The following is a 20,549-nucleotide window of genomic DNA, read 5'->3' as shown; positions in this document are numbered from 1 at the left end:
GAATGCACGCCAGCGGTCGCTGTATTTCAGCTGAGGTATTCGAAAGGAGGCAGCGCATTAGAGGACGAGAGCGAAGCGCCGTAAAAGTCCTTGTTAGGCAGGTTGGCGGTTCAGCAGGACACTGGAGGACCAGAGTCCCCAGTGGCTTCAGGAAGAGACAGAGCAGCAGATGGATGAACCGTGGCTTCTGCCCAACTCATTATATTCTTCTGGCACAATAGACCGGCCAGTTTGGTGCAGTGCTAACTTTCATGAAGACAGAAAAAACACACAGTCTGTGCACGAGCATGAAGCACTCTATAAATACGCTTCTCTTTCCTCGTATCTGAATGATCACCTGGACCAGGGGTACAGTAAGTAATGAAGATGGAACATGTTCGGTTAATTGTCAGCGTTTTCCATCTCTGTGTGGGTGCTGATGTAAACAAGCACGCCTTCCACATACGTAGCCTAAACAAGAGGCCTGTCGATAAGATCGCACGCCCCCTCAGGAGTGACAGCAAAGGCCACGAGCGAGGATTCGATATCAGGTCCAAATAAGTGGGAAAAACAGCACCGTGGCTGAGGTTGAGGAGCTTAACGGGATTGACAGGCAGCTGTATATAAGTGGCGCATCAGCCAGCCTCAGGTTGACAGTAAATATTCGCAGACTGACTGAAGAACCCAGGTTCGTTGCTCTCCAGGTACGGTACAAGTTCTCTTTACTGTTGCAGAGGAAATGTCTCAGAATTTTATTTTTTTGCCTGCTCAGATTCTTCAGAAAGGACAGAGGTAGAGATTTTGGCTGTATGATTTTACTATAATGGACAGAGGACAGTAGTGGAGCCGTTACCAACCATTTTGACAGTGGTTCACGCTAGTCTTGATGGTGTTTGGTATTGTGTATCAGCACACCTCAACCAAAGAACCCATATAAATCTATAATTGATGAGTTATCTCAGAGAAAATGCCTCCGTTTAACCAATCCTGACTTCTTTTTACACGGTCTGAAGTGTCTGAGCCTCATCCCCTCTTGTGGTGGGCGTCTGTGCTGCACCCAGCAGAGAATGCAGCTGGTTGTCATGGCAGCAGTGCTGGCACTGGTGAGGGTGGGGCACGGCTGCAGCTTCGACTGCCGCCCGACGAACATCAGCATCCCGGTGGAGAGCTGTGGCCTCACCGAGCTCATCTACACCACCATCTGTGCAGGACAGTGCTACCACGTGGTAACAGACCATCCCCACCCCGACGTTCCACAGCTAACATTGATGTCCTGCAAATGGTCCATCACGCGTTCACCCTTTTCCGTCTGTGTTTCTTGGTGTGGCTGACAGGATCCTGTCTACATCGACTATCATGACTGGGCGGAGCAGACGGTCTGTAACGGCGACTGGACCTATGAGGTGAAACACATTGAGGGCTGTCCAGTGGGGGTCAGCTACCCAGTGGCCACCAACTGCAGGTGCGCCGCGTGCAACTCAGGAAACACGTACTGCAGTCGCTTCAATGGGGACGTGCCCGGCTGCCTGCCCTTTTGAAATGCCGGCATTTATGTGTCGGCTCTGCAACTACATTAAAGAGATCTCAATCGGTTTGTGGGTTTTTGTCTCTCATTTACAAAGGCTGTCTTTTTTTTAACTCCTGGGAGCCAGAGGCCTCTTATTTCTAACGGTTTTGGGCGGCATAGGGACGATTGGTCGAGGCCAAAATCAAAGAGGTGACTGAAACACAACATTGAGATCAAGTTCTAATGCAGCGAAGGAAAACCAGCAGGGTCGGACTCTTTTCTGTCAGATGGAAATGAAAATAAAAGTGTTGTCCGAGGCAGGACCTGCTGATAGAGGCGCTCTGCCCAGCTGATGCCTCCTCTATATTCAAAAATCATTCAGTCGGCAAAAACTTCCACTCTGGCACAATGTCGGCAGGAGGTCATCTCACCTGAGGTCTCACCTGGCTTTCCGGTTTTTAGAGATTATGTTTAAAGAACCTGAGATATTCTAAAGCCATTAAGTAGTTCATCTTCACATTTAACATTGCAAAGTGATGCTTAATCGTAGTATTTGTGTGTTATAACTTGATGAGGTTTATAGGGTGTATAAGGGGCTTCACAGAGAAGTTTGTATTAGCATCCTGGAAGGAAAAAGGAGTAGATAACGAGTGACAAATGTGCCGGACGGAGGTGGAGGAGATCAGGGAGATGATGTAAACATGAGGGATATGGCAGCTAAACATCAGCGTCTCGTCGTTGCTAACATTGTAAAGCTAACAGGTCACAAGCAAAACACCAACATATTTGTTAGATTTGCCTCACTCAACAAAATAGGGTAAAAAAACCCTCCGATTCTTTTGGACCTTCATTTAACCTTTAAATCGTGAACGGGTTTCAGGCCTTTGTGGTGCAACATAAACTGTAACATGTTTGACATTTTCGATACAATATGTCAGAATTGATGCATTACAGTCAGAAAGCTGGTGCCTCCAGACATTTCTCTCCACTGGCTTCAAATCGTTCAAAACACTGTGCACGTAATTTGACCTCTGTATTTATTGAAACTGTTTAACCGCAGCCCTGGAGTGGACACCCACGGCCTCACACTCCTCGTCACCGGCCGTTTTCAACCTCCCTGTCCTGGGCTAGATGGTTTTTCAGCCTTTTTGACGGCTGACAGGACTCCATCTGTTGGGGCCACTGCTGTCCTTCAACGGCAGCAGGTTTCTCATCCAGCTGCTGCCTTCAGGGCTGCGCTGGACTCATATTCATGAGGAAGCGAATATTAGGAGATGGTGAAGAATTCTTCCTTGATTTGAGGTTTTTAAGCTCCTGAGTGGTGGAACTAAACTAAACATTTCCATCGCCGAGATTTTACTGAGCTGTGGATGGTTTTGTTGGGGTGTACGATCTGTTGTGTCACCCACTTTGGCAGTTTAAGTGATGTGACCAAACAGAAATGTGTGAGAAAGCCGCTGCAGCCCTCCATGGAAACCAGTAATTTAAGCATTCCCACAGCAACTGGGCTGATTTGTGTTAGCAAATGAAATGATGTAGCCCATTAACAAAGACTAAAATGGTGCGGTAATGCCACTGGCCCAGTGAGAGACCCCGTTCCTCACAGCACAGAGGTGCTTGAAGCAAACAGCCGGCTGCATTAGTTTATTAGCCTTCGGGATCTGGTCAGAATAATCTGGTTTCCTAATAACTCCATAAGAGGACAAATGAAAACGGTGCGGCACCATTTGTTTTAGAACATCTCCTGCAAACTGTAGCACTGGGAAAAGTTTCCCTGAAAACTCCTTTGATTAATGACCAGTCTGGACTCCATAAATGTTAATAGGATTCATTTATATGGGGAGAATATGCATGGATGGTAAAAAAAACAAACCAAAACAAACAATGAGACAATATTTATGAGGGGCTAAACAACTCCAGACTGCCTGACCTTTGACCTACAGGTGAGCTCATGGCCAACGCTCATGTTCTGTCACGGCAGCGTTGCTGCTGCAGTTAGTGGACGAGCTGAGGGGAGAATCGGAGTCCTCCAGTGTCCAGTCTGCAGGATTACTGGGCCATCTTGCATTTAAAAGGCCATTAATCTGAGGATTATTGTGATGACTCATGCAGGCCCATTAACTAAACTCTAAAAGCATCTTTAATATCACTCAAACCACAAAGGAAATTAATGACTTTTAGCAAAGAGTGTGCTGCGATTCTTTGGGATTTCTTCTCCTGCCAAGAGTTGCTCTGACCAGTGACATTAATCCACAACTTTAAACTTGTTTTATTCTTAAATTGCCACTGAAGTCAGTGCTGGGAAACATTTCCTTAATTGAAAATCCAGTTAAAAGTCCTTTTGTAGATACCTAATGCCTCCAGAGGCTCCTTCACATTGACAGAATATTTGTGAAAAAAAAACCATCTCAAACTTTAGATAAAATAATTTTTATTCCAACGAAACAAACACTCTTTACATTATTCTCCATGAGGTCTCATTTACACTTAGTCTGAAAGTGTTGACCTATCCATGGATGTAAGAAACTAGTCTCATCTTTATAAACAAAAGACAGCATCAACTTCCCTCTGGACAGAACAGTCTCAACTGCATATGATATATATACAATATAAAAAAAACAGCTTATTTTTAAACCAACAGCAAGATTTTCAACAGCCAGATAAACTAATCCCACATCATTTTCAAGAGAATTTTCAAATTGGTCCAATAGTGTCTCTCAGCCAAACACAACCCTTTCCCAGAGGAACCCCATCCAAACCCCTCCAGCAGTCCACAACTAAACAGCATACTTGTTCCTGATGATCTCGCCACCCTCCACCTCCACCTGCTCGTAAAGCCACTTCCTGTCGCAGCGGCACTCCACGCCGCACTTGCGTGAGCCGCACTCGGGGCAGGGGTAGAAGCAGCCCATGCAGTCCCCATCCAGACAGTCGCACAGGTCCTTGCTGTTGGAGAGCAGCCTGCCTTTGTTGTCGTACACCCGGATCTGTCTGCACGGGGAGATTCGAGACACATCCCTCGATTAAAACACTCCACCTCTGCCAGGACTCTTTTGGCTGCATCCTGGTTTCATCTTTCTTGGATCTTTTACTTCCCTCTTTCTTTGACAGCCATGACATTGGCTGCTTTTAAAGCTGATATCCCTCAGATTAAAGGCTGTGATTAGAGTGGGGCTGCTTGAGATTTGTTTGTATCTGAGAGGATAAAATGATCACAGAAGAATACCAGCTCTCGTGTATAAATTTCCATTTGCAATCAATCCACAATGCTTCCAGCCATCTGGAAACGAAGATTAATACGATAAAAGATAACTCAAGGGGAACAGTTTGGTTTGCTTTTACTGTGATCAAATCTGCATTCAAGTTTAATTAACGTCACTCACTCACAGAAAGCCTCAAGGGGAAAATACCCACTGACAGAAAACACTTTGGATTTAGAGTCTTTGCAGGTTGGGCTTTATATAAACCTCCTTCATGATATTGGTCTCAACCTCAACTACCAATATGGTCACTGATTGTTTAAAAATATAAGAAGTGTATAAAATAAATATAAAATGTATGTACATTTTTAAAATAACCAGATTTTCTTCCCATTTTTATTGTTATTATTGCACTTTTTGCACGTTGCTTCTGCACCTTGTGGGGTTATTGAAGTCTACTGTGACAGCTGACAGGAATAAAAGGGACAAATGCTTTCTATGATGCTCCATGAGTCACAGACATTAAAAAAAGGTTAGTACTGTATGAGAGTCAGAAAACACCACCTCACCTGTCTGAAAACTGTTTTCCTCCACGCCCTCCTCGCCCACCCTGTGACAGAGCACATAACAAGTTTTAGTGGAGCCTAATGATTGATCTTCAGTGACATAAAGGTCATTGAATACAATTAGGGGCCGTCGAGGTAAAGGGGAATCAGCTTCATTCCACATTATCCAGGTGAAATGGCTGCAGGGAGGCATCTGAAGTTAAAAGTAAAACTCACAATGCTAGTGTCAGAAACAGAAAACTGACCCTTATGGTGATTCTTTTGTCTCGGCGCACAACTCCAGCCTCTTTGGATCGGTCTTGTTCTCCTTGCGTTACAGTTTTATTCACCAGGTTTGTCTCTTTCGGCACCACCACCCTTTTCCGCAGTGCAATCTGTGCAACAGTCATTGAATCATTATTTAGATGACAGGATGATGGGATTACTGAGCTGCAGAAAACGTTTGTGTGTATACAGTCGGAAAGCCCACCTTTGTTGTTTCGTGTGATGGTATAGTGGGTACAGCATCCTCTCTCAGAAACTGTTTGCCGTTGTAATCCCTGAAGCATTCGGGCCGGAAGTGTTCTGAGCAGAGACAGGTGTTGGCAGTTGGAACAAAGTTTTTCATGCCCAGGCTCTGCACCCATTTGGCCGCAAGCTGAGGTTTACTGAGTGGGAACCTGAAAAACACAAGAAGACAATCACGACACAGATAATATATCATTAATGTCAAAGTTGTGTCCAATCTTGTGCCGCTTCAGAGACATGGAAACCTTCTTTTGAGCACAATGAACTGCTACTTCATGTACCTTGAGAAGCATATCTACTAAATAAATAGATGCGTTTGGACAGCTGTAATCTGGACATGCATTTGATCTATAGTTACATACAATTCAAAACATACATTTACATATTTACATAAACATAATACATTTAAATGCGCACAAATGGGTCAAATAAAAGCTATTGCCTCGAGAAAAAAATGTTTTATTTGGCTCTTAGATTACTGATTATATTAGAAACCAAAAGGTTGCAGCTACAGTAGGTTAGCTCATAAAAGCTAAGTCAAAGGTAAAGCATGTATGTAAAGCATAATGTAAAGATGTTGGAATACTGGCTGCAGCCCAAACTGGACCTGTCGGCAAAAACTCACCTATAAAACCTTATTTCTGACCCCTTTACAAATCTGTTGCTACAATCGACTGATGCACAAATAACAGGCATTGTGCCTTTTTTTGCCTTAAATGTGAAAATCCAACCAACAGTCAATGATGTGCTTCTTCTTCTTCTTCGCCTTCTCCCTCCGCTTCTTCTTCTATGGTGAAGATTGGTTCTGTTTACGTTTCCTGTTTTACCTTGGTCGAGTCTGCCCTCTTGTGGAACTTCCAAAAAGCCACCATAATGTAATCTATTTCTAAGGACAATTGTCACAAATATCGCAAAGTGGTTTCTTTTTTCCAGTGTTGGCAAGTAGCATCACATTTGAACCATTATTTTAAATGTATGGACGTACTTTGTGTTGCTTTAAATTCAGGTATTACCCGAATTGTTATTAATATAGAGTGCTCGCAAAATTGTCTCTTGAGATCTTAACTATTGTGCTAAATAATGTCCCAGTCTCGATTTGGGCCGTTTCAGTTTTTTTGTGCGTGTTTGTTGGGGAGTGTTTGACTCTTTACCTCTCACCCTCACCATGACGAAATCTCGCGTTCCAGCCGCAGCACGAGCTTCCCGGGGCCACTGGTCACATGATGTAACCTACACTGGCTACACAGAGCTAACATCGCTAGCTTCCGTTGTCACAGCTGCTGACAGCAGCAGCCACTTCGCTGACAGGGGATTTTACCCCGTTTAGGGAGAAGTCGAAAGCCTCACAAGTCTCCGGCAGGTGAATCAAATCAGATGTTTAAGTTTTGGCGTGTCCGTAGCGTGAAGTTAGCCGAGAGAGCTAAGTTGAACTAGTTTAAAGGGAGTTGGTTTCGCGTGCGGGGGTGTTAAGCTAGCATTAACGACACTGGCCTTTGGTTGGATTGTCTTTGAAGCTAATCTCACCTACCGCTACCCCACAGTGTCTTCTATTTGCTTCAAGATCAAGGTGTTAAAACCACTATCTGTCACGTTAGTTAAATTTGACGAGTCGTATGTAGCTGACTGACATTACACTTGTTTGCATTCTGACAGTAAGGGAGTGAAGATGGAATAACTTGGCTAATGTTAGCGAAGTGGCGATAAATATCAAGCGCGACACAATCAATGTCGGCACGAAACAGGTTGAATTTCTCAAAGTTGCGACTTTAATGGGTTGCCCTAATGTGCTTGTGACGCACCACTAACAGCACAAACTAAAGTGTTGGGAGATAACTGAACCAAGTTAGCACCGAGGCTAATCGCACTAAGCAGCTAACTTTGACACTTTCTAAATATTACCAGTCTCTAGAAATGCATCTGGTTTCTCTAAAGAGCTCGCTGATCCACCTGTTGTTGAATTCAGTCCTGCTCGGTGTTGTCAGGTCGATGAACTCGGAAACACCCCCCCCCAGCAGCCAGTTGTTCTGAGAAGTGAAAACATCTGGGTGGGTCTGCAAGTCACTGATCGCACTTCTTCTTCCATCGGTGCGTTGCTGGGAACCTTTCAGATGGATGCGTGTGCATGTGACTTGCTTTGGCCCCCGTTGCTGCTGAGTCTGGGGCCAGTTCTCCTGCTGCCCAGGGCGTTGCATCCGCTGGTTCCCTGAGAAAGCAACAGTTCCCACTCAGACTTGCTGACTGGTTCTGTACAGATGTTTGCTCAAGAGCTTTAAGACATGGACAGAGAGCTTTCTCCCAGGCTGCACCTGCACGTTCGGTCCCACAGGGGCATTATCCTGTGAAATATCTCGATGGAGTTCTTTCTATGGGTCGTAATTGGTGTTTGTTCTCTGCTTTATTCATATTTTTTTTGTCTTGTCGCTTTCATTTAATATTCAGGAGTCAGTGAAAAACGCGCACATGGACAAAGGTGGCGGACTGATAAGACAAAGGGGACATTGGACTTGACTGTGGAGGTCGGGTGGGGATGACATGAGCTCACAAAGAGAATTGGCAGGTTTTACAGCCCAAGTGTGTGAATCCTCCCAGTGAACACTGGCGACTGTCGGTGGGAACGTTGGTCCCACGTTTGTCACCAGCCAAATTGAGACTGTTTTTGAAACGTCACCGGTGATCCGCTGGGATCTCTGCCTCTGGGTGGAGCGTATTCCCGACGTTCAGTGCTTCACGCGTTGGAATGCCATATTGATTTTGTCACTTTTGGTTGATTTTGTCAGACTTGACAAGAGTTAGTAAAGTCCCGACTTGAGCAAGATAAAAACAACACAGCTGTAAAAACTAGAGAAAGATGGAGGCTTCCTCAGGTGTGAAAGAAACCAAAAGACCGGAGAACCACATGTAGGGATCGGAGCGCCCGCAGATGACTTCTAGTAACCTCCTCTGTTCTTCCTCCCTCCCTCCCTGTTTTCCTCTGTCCTCCCATTGGGCATTGCAGAGCGCGACTCGTCTCTTCTACTCGCTCCCTTCAAGACTTTGAGGCATTGATATCGAGGGTCCGAGTCAACTTCTGCCCAGTACACCCCAGGGGCTTCAGCCCCCTCCTCCCCCCATCAGCAGAAAGGTCGTGGACTCACGTGGAGGAGATGGATGGGAGATAAACACGACATCGACTCCCGAGGTAAGGTCAGCACCACAGCGCCAGTTTACGCCGGCGTGCGTCTTGTTCCCCCTAAAGGACCATTACGCGGTTTTCCCCTAAGTTGTCACAGTCGCTCTCTTTGTTCAACAAGTTCCGCCTTCAGTTTTACGTCATGGTTGAAGGTGTTAGCGTTGTTCCGCCACCACAAAAGGCTTTTATGGGTTTATTGTGACACGTAGAGCTTATCAGCAGCGCCTGGAAAATGCCTTACATCCCTCTTCTCTTTTATTATCTGGTTATCTCCGGCTTTGACCAGGGTCACCTCCCTTTACTGAGGTTTCCAAAGTGTGTAGTGGTTTTATAATCACGTTCAAATACACCCACGGTTGCTAGTTAAGAAAATAGAACCTTGTTTGGAAGTGAAGAGGCCAACAACACCGGTCTGTGCAGGGTAGAAAACTGCCTTTTCTCTTTCGCTCTGTGTAAATATTTGCAGAAAAAGAGAAATATGCTGCTTTTTTTAACACTTTTGTGTCCAAACACTCATTTGGTTCAGAACTTTCATTCCGAACAGAAAGTGAAATTCAGTTGAAAACGCTTTGAGAGCGATTTAAACCCCAATCTCGGACGGAATCCCCCAATAAAGATCGCTAGGTTTCGGATGCTGCCACTCCCCCGGGGTTAAGAATAGCCACACGCATGTGCTGAGTCAGTTTCCTGGAAAGAATAATTTTATACCCGATGACAAACTTTCATTTCTGCTTTCGCAGCCTGTTGCTTTTCTTCTACATTCACAATTTAGACGTCACATGTTTGAGCCGTTTCAGGAAGGTGGAATGTCCCATTTAAGGCACAATCACACTGGTGAAATCTGACCACAGGGCAGTTTTGAATGCGTCCACGCCCTCCCTCATTTAAATGAGGCGGATAAAACGGAACGCCGAAGGAACGCCGCCGCCACACCGGCGGAAGATGCGTTTGATTTGCACTTGATCTCCACAGACAAGCTAACTCGCCCGGTTTGTTCCGCAGGTGCACGTTGGTTTCGTTATGACAAGCTGCTGTGCAGAAGATGTCCACGCTATCAGTGACTGATATCCGAGATGTTGGTCATGGTAAGAGCAGCCCGGCCTCGCGCTGTTGCACGTTCCCCTCTCAACCCGCCTGCGTTTCCTCGCTCAGATGAGAGTAAGGTGTTCGACGGGCCCTCTGAGCTGCAGCTGGACTGCGTGGTTGAGGAGAGCAGCAGGAGCGCCCCGCTGAAGCTGGCACTGACCGACCTCTCCCGGCCAGATGACTTCCCCGGCCCCGCTCAAAACGGCCCCGCTCTGCCCGTGGAGCCCAGCGAAATCAAGCTGGATCCAGCTGCGGCCGAGACATCTGCCGGCTCAGGTGAGAGGACGCTGGCCGATGACGTAGACGCTCCCGTCGGACCGTCGGGATGCATATTTAAAATAGGGAAATTCAGACGCTGTAGTTAATATGGCTTTAACGACGCCGTCATGCTTCGGTCAAACACGCTCTTCTACGGAGACGTGACGGAGTGACGGCCCACTTGTCTTTGGAATTGTAGCGGGGAAAAGCTACCAGCCTTTAGGGGCGATACGGCGTGAGATTGGTCACGTTTGCACGCGTGCGTCGAGACTTTTGCCTTTAATTTCGCCCGCCGAACAAAGCCGGAGTCCAACACTGGCCTGGGAAGGTTTGGGCGAATTGACTCCTGAGCGTGTCGTGGTCTGTCCTCTGTTTTGCCGCTCAGATGGGCAGCCGGTGAAGAGGAAGAAGGGGCCTGCTCCCAAGATGCTCGGCAACGAGGTGTGCAGCGTGTGCGGCGACAAGGCCTCCGGCTTCCACTACAACGTCCTGAGCTGCGAAGGCTGCAAGGGCTTCTTTCGCCGCAGCGTCATTAAAAGTGCGCAGTACTCGTGCAAGAACAACGGCCACTGTGAGATGGACATGTACATGCGCCGCAAGTGCCAGCAGTGTCGGCTGCGCAAGTGCCGGGAGGCGGGCATGCTGGAGCACTGTGAGTTACGGCCTGGAGACTCTGGGGGGGGGTGGTCAGCACTTGTGAGACGCGTCCCTCTTGTCACCTGTAGGTGTGCTCTCTGAGGAGCAAATCAGGCTGAAGAAGATGAAGAAGCAGGAGGAGGAAACCGCCCGCGCGTCCACGGAGGTCGCCCCGACCCCCCCGCAGGAAGTGGCACGCTGGACCCGCAGCAGCAGGAAATGATCGAGAAGCTCGTGGCCATGCAGAAGCAGTGCAACAAGAGGTCTTTCCTCGACCGGCCCAAAGTGACGGTGAGTGTCGCCGCGGCAACGCCACCTCCTTCGCACCGGCAGTGTTGCCAGCGCTCACCTCTCTGCGTCCCCCCCCCCGCAGCCGTGGCCACAGAGTCAGGACTTGCAGAACCGAGAAGTGCGTCAGCAGCGGTTCGCCCACTTCACCGAGCTGGCCATCATGTCGGTGCAGGAGATCGTGGATTTTGCCAAGCAGCTTCCTGGTTTCTTGGAGCTCACGCGGGAGGATCAGATCGCTCTACTGAAGACTTCGACCATCGAGGTTCGAGGTTCTGACGCAGCAGAGGCGCCTCGGCCTCAGCTCTGTGTGTTTGACGCAACGTTTGTCCTCCACAGATCATGCTGCTGGAGACGTCCCGGCGGTACAATCCCTCCATCGACAGCATCACCTTCCTGAAAGACTTCAGCTATAATAAGGAGGATTTTGCCAAAGCAGGTGCGTTTCTGCATTCGTGGCGTGCCCTCGCTCCACCTGGCGCGGCCACGGGTTTAAAGCGGCGTCCCTCTCGTCCTCAGGGCTTCAGTTCGAATTCATCAATCCGATCTTTGAGTTCTCGAAAGGGATGAACGATCTGCATCTGGACGAGGCCGAATACGCCCTCCTCATTGCCATTAATATCTTCTCCGCAGGTCAGGTCGCGTCGCTACTCAGAGACGTTTGCAGCGTGATTCTGCCCTCTGAGATTAGAGATTAACCACATTTGTTTGCTCAGATCGTCCCAACGTGCAGGATCACGACCTGGTGGAGCGGCTCCAGCAGCCGTACGTTGACCTCCTGCGCTCTTACATCATGATAAAGAGACCAAACGTAAGTGGCCGCTCGAGGAGTCGGAATGGAGGAGCAGGACCCCCCCCCCCACCGAGGTCGTGTTAAACTCCCCTTTAAATGTCTCCTCAGGATCACCTGATGTTTCCCCGCATGCTGATGAAGCTGGTGAGCCTGCGCACGCTCAGCAGCGTCCACTCGGAGCAGGTTTTCGCCCTCCGCCTCCAGGACAAGAAGCTTCCGCCGCTGCTGTCTGAGATCTGGGACGTGAACGAGTGACTTTTTTACGAGGCCGTAGCCCGACGTGGCCCCGGAGCAGGAGGACGGACGCTGGGAGAAGAGTCTCGGCGCCCTTCGAGGAGCGTCCACCAGAACGAGAACAGTGAACGTGGGGTTTTTTTTCCTGTAGATGCTGACATGATGAGTAGATCCCGGGACTTTTGGGCCACCACGTACATTTGCGTAGACCTCTACCCACGTTGTTGCTCAGACTGTTGCTAAAAGGTCTTATTTGGGTTGAACCGGCGCCGGTTTGGACAGTAGGGAAGGACAGAAGGACCACCTCTGCCTGTTTGTCGTAGCCACTCAGGTAAAGTAGCGTGAAGGGGACTTTCAGATCGGAGGCTCGTCAAATTCCTTCAAATCACTTTTCATCAAGGGCCTTTTATAGATCCTCCTTAATTTTTGTAAATTGTGTTATTTATTTTCACATGAATAATGAATAGACTCATTAAAATCCACATGATTGTACAATCACGTACTAACGCACAAGAAGGTAGACCTCATTTACAGGAGCCACGTGACTGAACCGCTCACACCTTTTCACCGGTACCGAGACGTTTGTGGTACTGCCCCAGTGTTCGGGAGGGAGGACAGACCGACCTTTCTGTGACCTTGAGCTCCAGTGAATAAAGCCAAACGTCGGTAAACACACGGACCTGAAAGACCTTTGGCTCATTGTTGTGGAGGCTTCAAACAAAAGGGGATTTTTCTTGTGTGTTCTCAGAGGTACAGAAACGGCGGCCAGCAGAGCGCGCCTCTTCCTCTCACCCTCCAGTCAAAACAAACGTGTGTGTGTGTGTGGTGTGTGTGTGTGTGTGTGAGAGAGAGAGAGAGAGAGTGTGTGTGAGAGAGTGAGAGTGTGAGAGAGAGAGTGTGTGTGAGAGAGAGAGAGTGTGTGTGTGTCTTAAGAATCTAGATTAGATGCTGTTGTGTCCTATTACAGATCAGAAAGGCTTCAGAGTCTCTGAGCTTTGAATCCACAGACGCGTTTGGTTGTAATTCTATTTTTCTAACCTTTTCCGTCAGCGTTAGACGGAGCGGATCGGTGACCCGAGCATGTAGCATTATTGACAACGTTGCATATGCAAAAATGTCCCATCTGCAATAAAATTGGCTCTGCTTTCGGGGGGTTTTGGTTTGGCGCTTTCTGGGTTTTGGGACGTCGGCGTGGGTCATCCACCAGATTTATCAGATCACTATTAACGCTTGTCAGTGTCCATGTCCTGTTGATACTGTGCACGTCTGCTGTATATACTGTAATTGACGTCACCGACCTCGTTTGATTCCTGTTTGCGGGTGAAACTGTAAAGAGAAGCAAGCCTATTTTAATACCGGCGTCTCTAGAAGATGCTTTGTTTTCTATGTACAGTGTAAATTAAAGCTCTGCTGTAGTGCTGATGAGTTTGGGGGGTTAATAACTCGTTTCCTGCTTCGATGGACGACACTTCACTCCCTGGGCCACAACAGACACATTAAAGGCTACATTTGACAGTGATTTTAGCTGTGGGTGGATGGATAGATTAGGACAAAGTCGCTTGTTTTTAAGAAAATAAAATTACCCCCCCCCCCCCCCCCCCCACTTTAAAACTGAATCAGGTCATCACAGAAATGAATATTTGCCAGTTGCCACATTTACAGGCGGCGGTTGTCCAAATAAAAACGACATTTTTGCTAGTTTTGCCTCTTCATGACGCGTTTATAAATGGAATCTGAAGCGATAATCGACCTGTACATTGAGGGTGGGGGCGGCAAATAAGACCGGACCGGCCCAGTTACACAACCCGCAGCGATCGTCCAGGCTGAGGTTCCGAGCTGCGCGGGGATGATGATGATGATGATGATGATGATGATGATGATGATGAAGAGGGTGTCTGGAGGCAGGCTGCAGCTGACCGAGCCACTCGATCACTGAGCGGGGAGGCTGACACTTCACGCCAAAGCGACGGGGCGTTCGGGCGGAGCAGCCGCATTTCTACTCACGGTTCCTCCCACCAGTGTTTCCGGTGGTCTGCGTTACTGCGAATGACAGAAGGCTGAACGGAGACAAACACCGCCGCCTCGCTCCCTCTGTGACCGACGGGGGCACCACCACCCGGGCCGTCATCAGCAGCTGGCTGCGCCCTGGACCTTAGCGGCTAATAGGCTAATGTAGTCAGGTAAAAAGATTCTCTTTCATTGCGTGTGCGCGGATTTTTAACACACTCGGCACGTTAATCCCGTCTGCTGGGCAATATCAAGCGCCGCGGCCAGCGCTTGTTTTCATGAAGATAATAACTTTAATTTGGCATTTCCGTCAACCTTCTTAGCAGCTAACACAAGGACGGAAGCTAACTGGCTAATCCCGCCGTGACGTACGAAACATATCGCTGCTAGCTCCGTCTAGGTGAGGGGATGCGTCCTTTGGGGTGTACGTGTGCGACCATTAAGGCCTGGCGGCTTGTCAAAACCATCAAAAATAATAGTTAGTAGTATTATTACACGCACGGCGTCAGGAAGGCGTTGGCTACGGCTCATGCCATTATTTGCTTCATCTAAACATCAAGGCGTCATTAGGCTATACAGTACCAGCTAGCTAGGCAGGTATTAACATGTCCTACACCTCCTTACTGACACGCACACGCACCTCGCATTCGCCGCGTACTCTCGTTTTAATGTGTAATTCGAAGCAACGTGAAGCAGTGTTTCCTTTTGAAATCACTTTCCCATCATATATACGGCATATATACGAGTGGGAATCTGTAAGGATTCACGCATCAAATGTACGTTTAAATGCCCACTGAGAAGACTTGTACAGATGGCATATAAATAAGCCATCTAATGGGGTTGTTGGATATACGTCGATGGTCCTGATGTTGCATTTTATGTAGATGGCAAAGTGTGATGGAGAAATGTGTAGAAGTTACACTAACTCTGCTTTTAACAGTCAAAACTAGCTGCAGACCATCAGTATGCAACAGAGTTGCACCAGCAACTTGGTTTTCCCAGGGGACTTGCAGAACATGCTGAACTTGATGCCAGCACTGGTGTGATTCCACGTGGTAGATGTGGAATTGGCCTCTTCTGCACGCCCAATATGACTTCACGCTGTTTATTGCGATTTTCAGGAAATGTTGTCCGTGATGGGCGCTGATGAATCATATTTATCTCCTCTCTGCACTTATATAACCAGTGAACGCCGCATGCAGAGGAGTCGAGCAGGCTCATTTGTTGCCCCGTGAAGATGGCATATTGTGATGATTTTCATATCGTCTTTCTGTTCAAGGAGAAATGGCTAAACTCATTCGGTAAAGATGCTCTCTTAAGGTGAACAACCTCTCTGTCCTGGTCTAAAAATAAGGCTGGAGCTGTGTTTCTCTGCTGCCAGGTCTGCTTTCAGCTCCCTCGCTTCATAAATTAACCATTTTGGCTTTGCACCAGGAGGCAATAATGCTCCCAGACCTGCTCGTTGTTCGGCTCTCCTTCGGGGTTTCTTTTAAAGAGGGTGGAACTTAAACTATACATGTTTAATTAGCAGTGGCGGTTAATTCAGCAGGATTAATTGCTTCATATTGACAATGAGTGCATGATGCATTTTGTTTGAATTAAATGCCCATTGAGATTTTCCATCACGATCCGACCCCGTGCTTGAACAACCAAACCGCCCTTGAATAGCTGACAACCCCTCCGAGTGATGCTTTCTCCTCTAATGTCCGTCCCGTCCATCCGTGCCTCCCAGCGACAGTGAAATGTTCTTTCCCAGCCCGCGTGCACGTGTTCGCTGTGACCTGATGCACAACCGTCTCCGCGGGTCAGTCTCACCCTGCTCGGTTTGATGGGCGTCTCCATGTTTCCCAGCTTATTTCCACATGCAGGACCTCTGACCTCCAGCTCTGCTGACAGTCGACCAGCGATGGGAAGCTCTCGTCGCCGCGTTCATTCCCTCTATAATTCCTCTATAATTCAGACAAATGTGCCCTCACCGCTTCCCTGCAAAACAAAAGACAAACATGCCACCGTGACTGATGCAGCAGGGATGGAGCAATCTTCTTTATTTCGTTCTAAATGGGGGCCCTACATCTTTTGAATGGGTTGTCGTGCACGCGGGACGCAGCGTCTGAGTCACCCGAGTGTAATATGCAATTATGTGCACAAAATCCACCAACCCAATTACAAAATGGTTTTGGGAGTGTAACATGTAAATGAAAAACATTCATTATGCAGAAGCCGCCTTAATAGGAGACCTCACGATGCGACCTATGGAGAAGGATGTTGGGTGTTGTGGTCGAGGAGGGCGCCACAAAGGTCTGTTGTCTTTCCACGAGTCACCCTGGGGCACCGAGGAAATCACACGGTAGACTTATCTGCATATCGGTGCAGGTGTAGGCGTCCGTGTTTGTGTTCCAGGGCGTGCCTTCTGGAGATGATGGAGCAAAGGCTGGTGTCTCCGCGGGACAGGTCCTGTCGCTCGTCTGGTTTGTTTTCTTTACGTCCTTTTCTGGACACCCGGGTCACAAATTGACTGCTAATTGTTGGCAGCTCAGGTGCTTTAAATGTCTTCTATTGTTTTTGGTACCTGTGGAGGTCCACTCGAGTTGTTGGGAATATCCACGACCTGTTGTTGTGGCTGTCTTCGGCCTCCTCACTGTTGTCTCTATGACATTAGCCTTCACAAGCCACCAAAGGCTTGAGGACTCACACGGTGGTTTTTAGAGACACGTCGACTGCAGCTGAGTCTACAAATGTGGACGCCTGATGTGTTTAAATGGGGCCTGAGAGGAGAATGTGTTTCAGAGACTTCTGGTTTCAATCCTGAGTCACGTGCACGTGCTGGCTCCTCCGGCAGAATGAAGCATCTTGCTACAGCGGCCATTTTGTAATGGCGTGGATTCATCATGCTGGGAGGACGCTGCAGCGGGAGAGCGATGCACTGGAGACTTCCCTTCAGTCCCTCTCGTCTGACAGATCCACTTCCATCGACTTTGATCTGAGCCTCCGCAGTGAACACGTTGGTCTGGCAGATGAGCTGTAAACTTGTCCGGTTGTACGTGCACGCCTGCTCGCCTGCCGTGCACACGTGTCAACATTGTTCTCCTCTCCCAACAGAGCTTCATTTATCCTCCTCCTCATGTTTGCCAAAGGCCGCCTTTGATTATATCTGTGACTAAAACCTAGTGAAGCGATTGTCGAGCTTCTCCAGATTCTGCAGGTCTCTAAGAAAACAGTTCTTCCATTTCGGTCCCTCACTATCTGTTGAACAAGGTTTATAATGTTTGACATGTCTGCATTGGTCCTTCTTCTTCATTGGTAAGAACATGAATACGCTGCCTCTCCAGGACATCGTTGTGTTCCAGTCCAGCTACACATCTGTCATATGTGATGAATTGGCCGATAAAAAGGAAATTGGATTTTGCCATTGGTAAATAATTCCTGTTTTCCCATCGGCGCACCCGAACCCTGTGCATCTTTCTCTAGCATGTTTGGTTGCTTAATTGGTTTTCTGTTGTGTCCTTGCTGTTATCAGTCAAGAGGGAGTAAGGTGCCCTCATCCAGCCGTTATCGACGCCTGAGATAGCGCAACAGTGTTCACAGCTGCCTGACGGAAACCAGGCTGCACAACTGGCATCCAGACCCTTTTAAAACTGGCATTTGTTGCTTGTTATTAACGACAGTGTTCCATCTTTTCCATCGTTTCTTCCAGGTGAAGCGCTTCTAAACCGTCACAATGATCATCACAAGGAGGTTTCAGCTGCACACTTGAAGCCCCAACCAAGCCGTGGGAACCCACCACTAATTCAAGAGGGAGCGTAGATACTGAATGCCGTGACGGACAGGATTTGGTCCAATAAAAATGGAGAAAAAGAAAATGTGCCCTCGCCTTCTGGACTACCTGGTGGTGGTCGGAGCGAGGTAAGAGAGTCTGGAGTTCATGAGTGTATGCTTGGTAAATCCAGCTGTGGCGGAACTGACGCACTGAGGAGGAAATTGTCAGATTTGCATTGAAATCAAATCTCAGCTAAAGCCAATGCGTCCTTTAAGTCAAAAGGTGATCAACACTGGAGGAAACAGGGCTGGCTAACTGGAAAAGACAGCCCGTTTTCCACAATAGAATGTAATCAGCTTTTATTCAGGCATGGGAAATGTCTTTATAAGCAGGTCTGAAGTAGACGTCGCGTTAAGGGGATTAATGCTTTCATAAAGTTGTTGATCAAATGAAGGAGTCCAGATAATCTGTTAATTCCAATCTTCAAGCGCAAATCGAGCATTGAACGGCTGAAACGGGCGTTTGCCGCCTGGTCGTGAATGATGCAGATGTTCTGTTGTTCTCTGGTGTCCATATACGTTTGTCCATCTCTTCTCCAGACAACCAAGCAGCGATAGCTTTGCCCAGACCCCCCAGCTCCTCCGCCGGTACCCTCTTGAGGACCACCACGACTTCCCGCTTCCTCCGGATGTGGTGTTCTTTTGCCAACCTGAGGGCTGCCTGAGCATACGGCAGCGGAGGGTCAGCCTTCGGGACGACTCCTCCTTCGTTTTCACTCTGACCGACAAGGACTCAGGAATCACCCGCTATGGCATCTGCGTCAACTTCTACCGCTCCTTTCAGCGCGGCCACCACCGCGCTCGCGGGGACAAAAGCACCCACGCGGACATGGCGGCCAGGGGTGCGGAGACGGCCAGCGAAGGCTCCGATGGCAGCGGGCCTCCTCCTGCATTGTCTCCACCTAACAATGCTGAGGTGGCACCCCCACCCACCTCTGAAGAGGAGGGCGGCGGACAGTTGGGCGGCGAGCAAAATGCTGGCAAGTCCCCGCAGCACAGAAGAAGCACTGCTAAGATGGCCGCCCGGAACCGCTACAGCACACTGACCTCATTGTGCATCCTTAGCCATTACCCCTTTTTCTCTACCTTCAGGGAGTGTTTATATATTCTCAAGAGGCTGGTGGATTGCTGCAGCCAGAGGTTAACCCAGAGGGCTGGGCTACCTCGGGCCACCCAACGGTAAGGCAGAAAGTCCCATGTTAAAGTTTATATCACACTCCGGTTGTTTGTGTGGCACTTGCAAATGATGCTAAAATGACTTAATAGCACACTGATGGGCACCATGGAAACCCAAATCCCATGTTATTAAGGTAATACAATTTAAATTAATCCACAATATTTACTTCCATGCAAGCGTTCTTTTTGTTCCCTACATATCAATTATTCCGAAAGTCTATTGGGATTTGGAAATTAGTGTTCCAGCCTCCGAGCTAAGTGTCGTGGACTTGTAAATCTTTGCACACCTCATTTGCATTCATTGAAATAACGACGTGACTTGTATTTATGATGCTGATGTAAAATAACAGCAAAACACCATCATTTTATGCCATCTTGTCAGGCCCCTGTGATGTTTCCTGTGAGTCTCGCTGCACTTCTTGCTGCACGCCCATCTGCTTCTGTTTGTGTTGTAAAATGAACACGGGGGCCTTTGTCTGTGTCTCCGTGCAGTTTTGCAGGCCATCTGGAGCTTAGCTTTGTTTTCACAGCTAGCATTATGCTCTCACACCACCTCAGGAATAAAAACAGCAGCTAAAATATCCAGTTTTTCTACTGAACTATTTCTATTTAAGCGGGTGCTTCGTCAGTGTCACCAGCTGAATTGATTATTTGGACAATAATCACAAATCAACCTGGAAGTGTCGATTGCGTTTGACTTTTAATTGACATTGAGATCTATATGGAACCAGTGCCTCAGTCATTCTCACAGCTACCGGTACATGCAGGAATGCCTAATGCACGGTTAATCTCCTGTCTTGACACTAATATGCTGAGCACTGTGGCAGCGAGGAGACCTTCTAAGACCACTCGAGCTGAGGCTTAGCGGTCTGGTTGAAATGTGCTGGGTCTTTGACAGAGAAATGGAGCAGCCTGTGTGTAATGGCTGCAAGTGAGGTACTGACAGATTGAGGTCTCAGACTGCCTTTGGACAGCAGCTGCAGTTGGTGGGAGAGCTCCAGTGGGCTAATGATTTATCTCTGCCTTTGACACACACACACACACACACACACACACACACACACACACACACACACACACACAGATTAAATAGACTAGAAAGGGTTTTATGATTGTCTCAGAGTGGAGGCTTTTCTTGTCAATACAATACTACTTAAGAGCCTCTTGTGTTTTCTCATTTGTGCATCACAGGAGTTATTAGATTAAACCCTAAACCTAATTTTAATGTGGAAGTGACTGTTGAATGAATCGATGAGGGGGAAGCATTTCTGATTTTATCAATACTAAAAAGATAACGTGAGGTGGACAACGAGCCTTTTAGCAGATG

At 47.9% G+C, this 20,549-nt stretch overlaps 4 protein-coding genes across 47 annotated transcripts in view; 3 read left to right on the top strand and 1 right to left on the bottom strand.

Annotated features, from left to right (window-relative positions):
* The first annotated feature begins 533 nt into the window (after positions 1-533).
* LOC130517226 (gonadotropin subunit beta-1-like) lies at positions 534-1,571 on the top strand. Of its 3 annotated transcripts, none has more exons than XM_057019008.1 (3): positions 534-683; positions 1,044-1,205; positions 1,314-1,571. In XM_057019008.1, exons 2-3 carry the CDS (start codon positions 1,047-1,049, stop codon positions 1,515-1,517), a joined length of 363 nt encoding a protein of 120 aa, XP_056874988.1. In that variant the 5' UTR covers positions 534-683; positions 1,044-1,046; the 3' UTR covers positions 1,518-1,571. The 3 variants fall into 3 exon arrangements, with proteins under 3 accessions (XP_056874988.1, XP_056874979.1, XP_056874996.1); XM_057018999.1 differs by having other exon boundaries at positions 551-683; positions 993-1,205; XM_057019016.1 differs by having other exon boundaries at positions 587-683; positions 1,041-1,205.
* Positions 1,572-3,900: 2,329 nt separating this feature from the next.
* arl14ep (ADP-ribosylation factor-like 14 effector protein) lies at positions 3,901-7,046 on the bottom strand. 4 transcript variants are annotated; one of them, XM_057025563.1, is made up of 5 exons: positions 6,911-7,046; positions 5,722-5,911; positions 5,498-5,626; positions 5,256-5,296; positions 3,901-4,477 (listed from the first exon to the last, which is right to left on the bottom strand). In XM_057025563.1, exons 2-5 carry the CDS (start codon positions 5,857-5,859, stop codon positions 4,264-4,266), a joined length of 522 nt encoding a protein of 173 aa, XP_056881543.1. In that variant the 5' UTR covers positions 5,860-5,911; positions 6,911-7,046; the 3' UTR covers positions 3,901-4,263. The 4 variants fall into 4 exon arrangements, with proteins under 4 accessions (XP_056881543.1, XP_056881540.1, XP_056881542.1 ...); XM_057025560.1 differs by lacking the exon at positions 6,911-7,046 and adding an exon at positions 6,495-6,641; XM_057025562.1 differs by lacking the exon at positions 6,911-7,046 and adding an exon at positions 6,471-6,580.
* On the top strand, positions 6,959-13,645 carry nr1h3 (nuclear receptor subfamily 1, group H, member 3). The gene is given in 13 exon segments (XM_057025556.1): positions 6,959-7,119; positions 8,755-8,937; positions 9,931-10,013; positions 10,081-10,290; positions 10,658-10,924; positions 10,998-11,099; positions 11,102-11,199; positions 11,282-11,461; positions 11,536-11,635; positions 11,716-11,829; positions 11,913-12,007; positions 12,098-13,048; positions 13,100-13,645. Coding segments are annotated over 10 exon segments (1,356 nt in total). The 5' UTR covers positions 6,959-7,119; positions 8,755-8,937; positions 9,931-9,970; the 3' UTR covers positions 12,245-13,048; positions 13,100-13,645.
* A 417-nt stretch (positions 13,646-14,062) lies between these two features.
* The window catches only part of madd (MAP-kinase activating death domain), a 28,575-nt gene continuing 22,088 nt past the window's right edge, over positions 14,063-20,549 (top strand). For 18 of the 39 annotated variants that reach the window (XM_057025526.1, XM_057025533.1, XM_057025525.1 and 15 more), the window contains exons 1-3: positions 14,064-14,403; positions 17,925-18,133; positions 18,587-19,225. In XM_057025526.1, the coding sequence (XP_056881506.1) occupies positions 18,075-18,133; positions 18,587-19,225 (698 nt within the window). In that variant the 5' untranslated portion in view covers positions 14,064-14,403; positions 17,925-18,074. Of the gene's footprint in view, positions 14,404-17,924; positions 18,134-18,586; positions 19,226-20,549 lie in introns of all 39 variants that reach the window. The other 21 variants (XM_057025538.1, XM_057025537.1, XM_057025532.1 and 18 more) reach the window with 3 other exon arrangements.

The sequence above is a fragment of the Takifugu flavidus genome, chromosome 2 (assembly GCF_003711565.1).
Source record: "Takifugu flavidus isolate HTHZ2018 chromosome 2, ASM371156v2, whole genome shotgun sequence".
Taxonomy (NCBI): domain Eukaryota; kingdom Metazoa; phylum Chordata; class Actinopteri; order Tetraodontiformes; family Tetraodontidae; genus Takifugu; species Takifugu flavidus.
The sequence above is the reverse complement of the archived record's forward strand: the minus strand, read 5'-3'. Positions and strand labels throughout refer to the sequence as shown.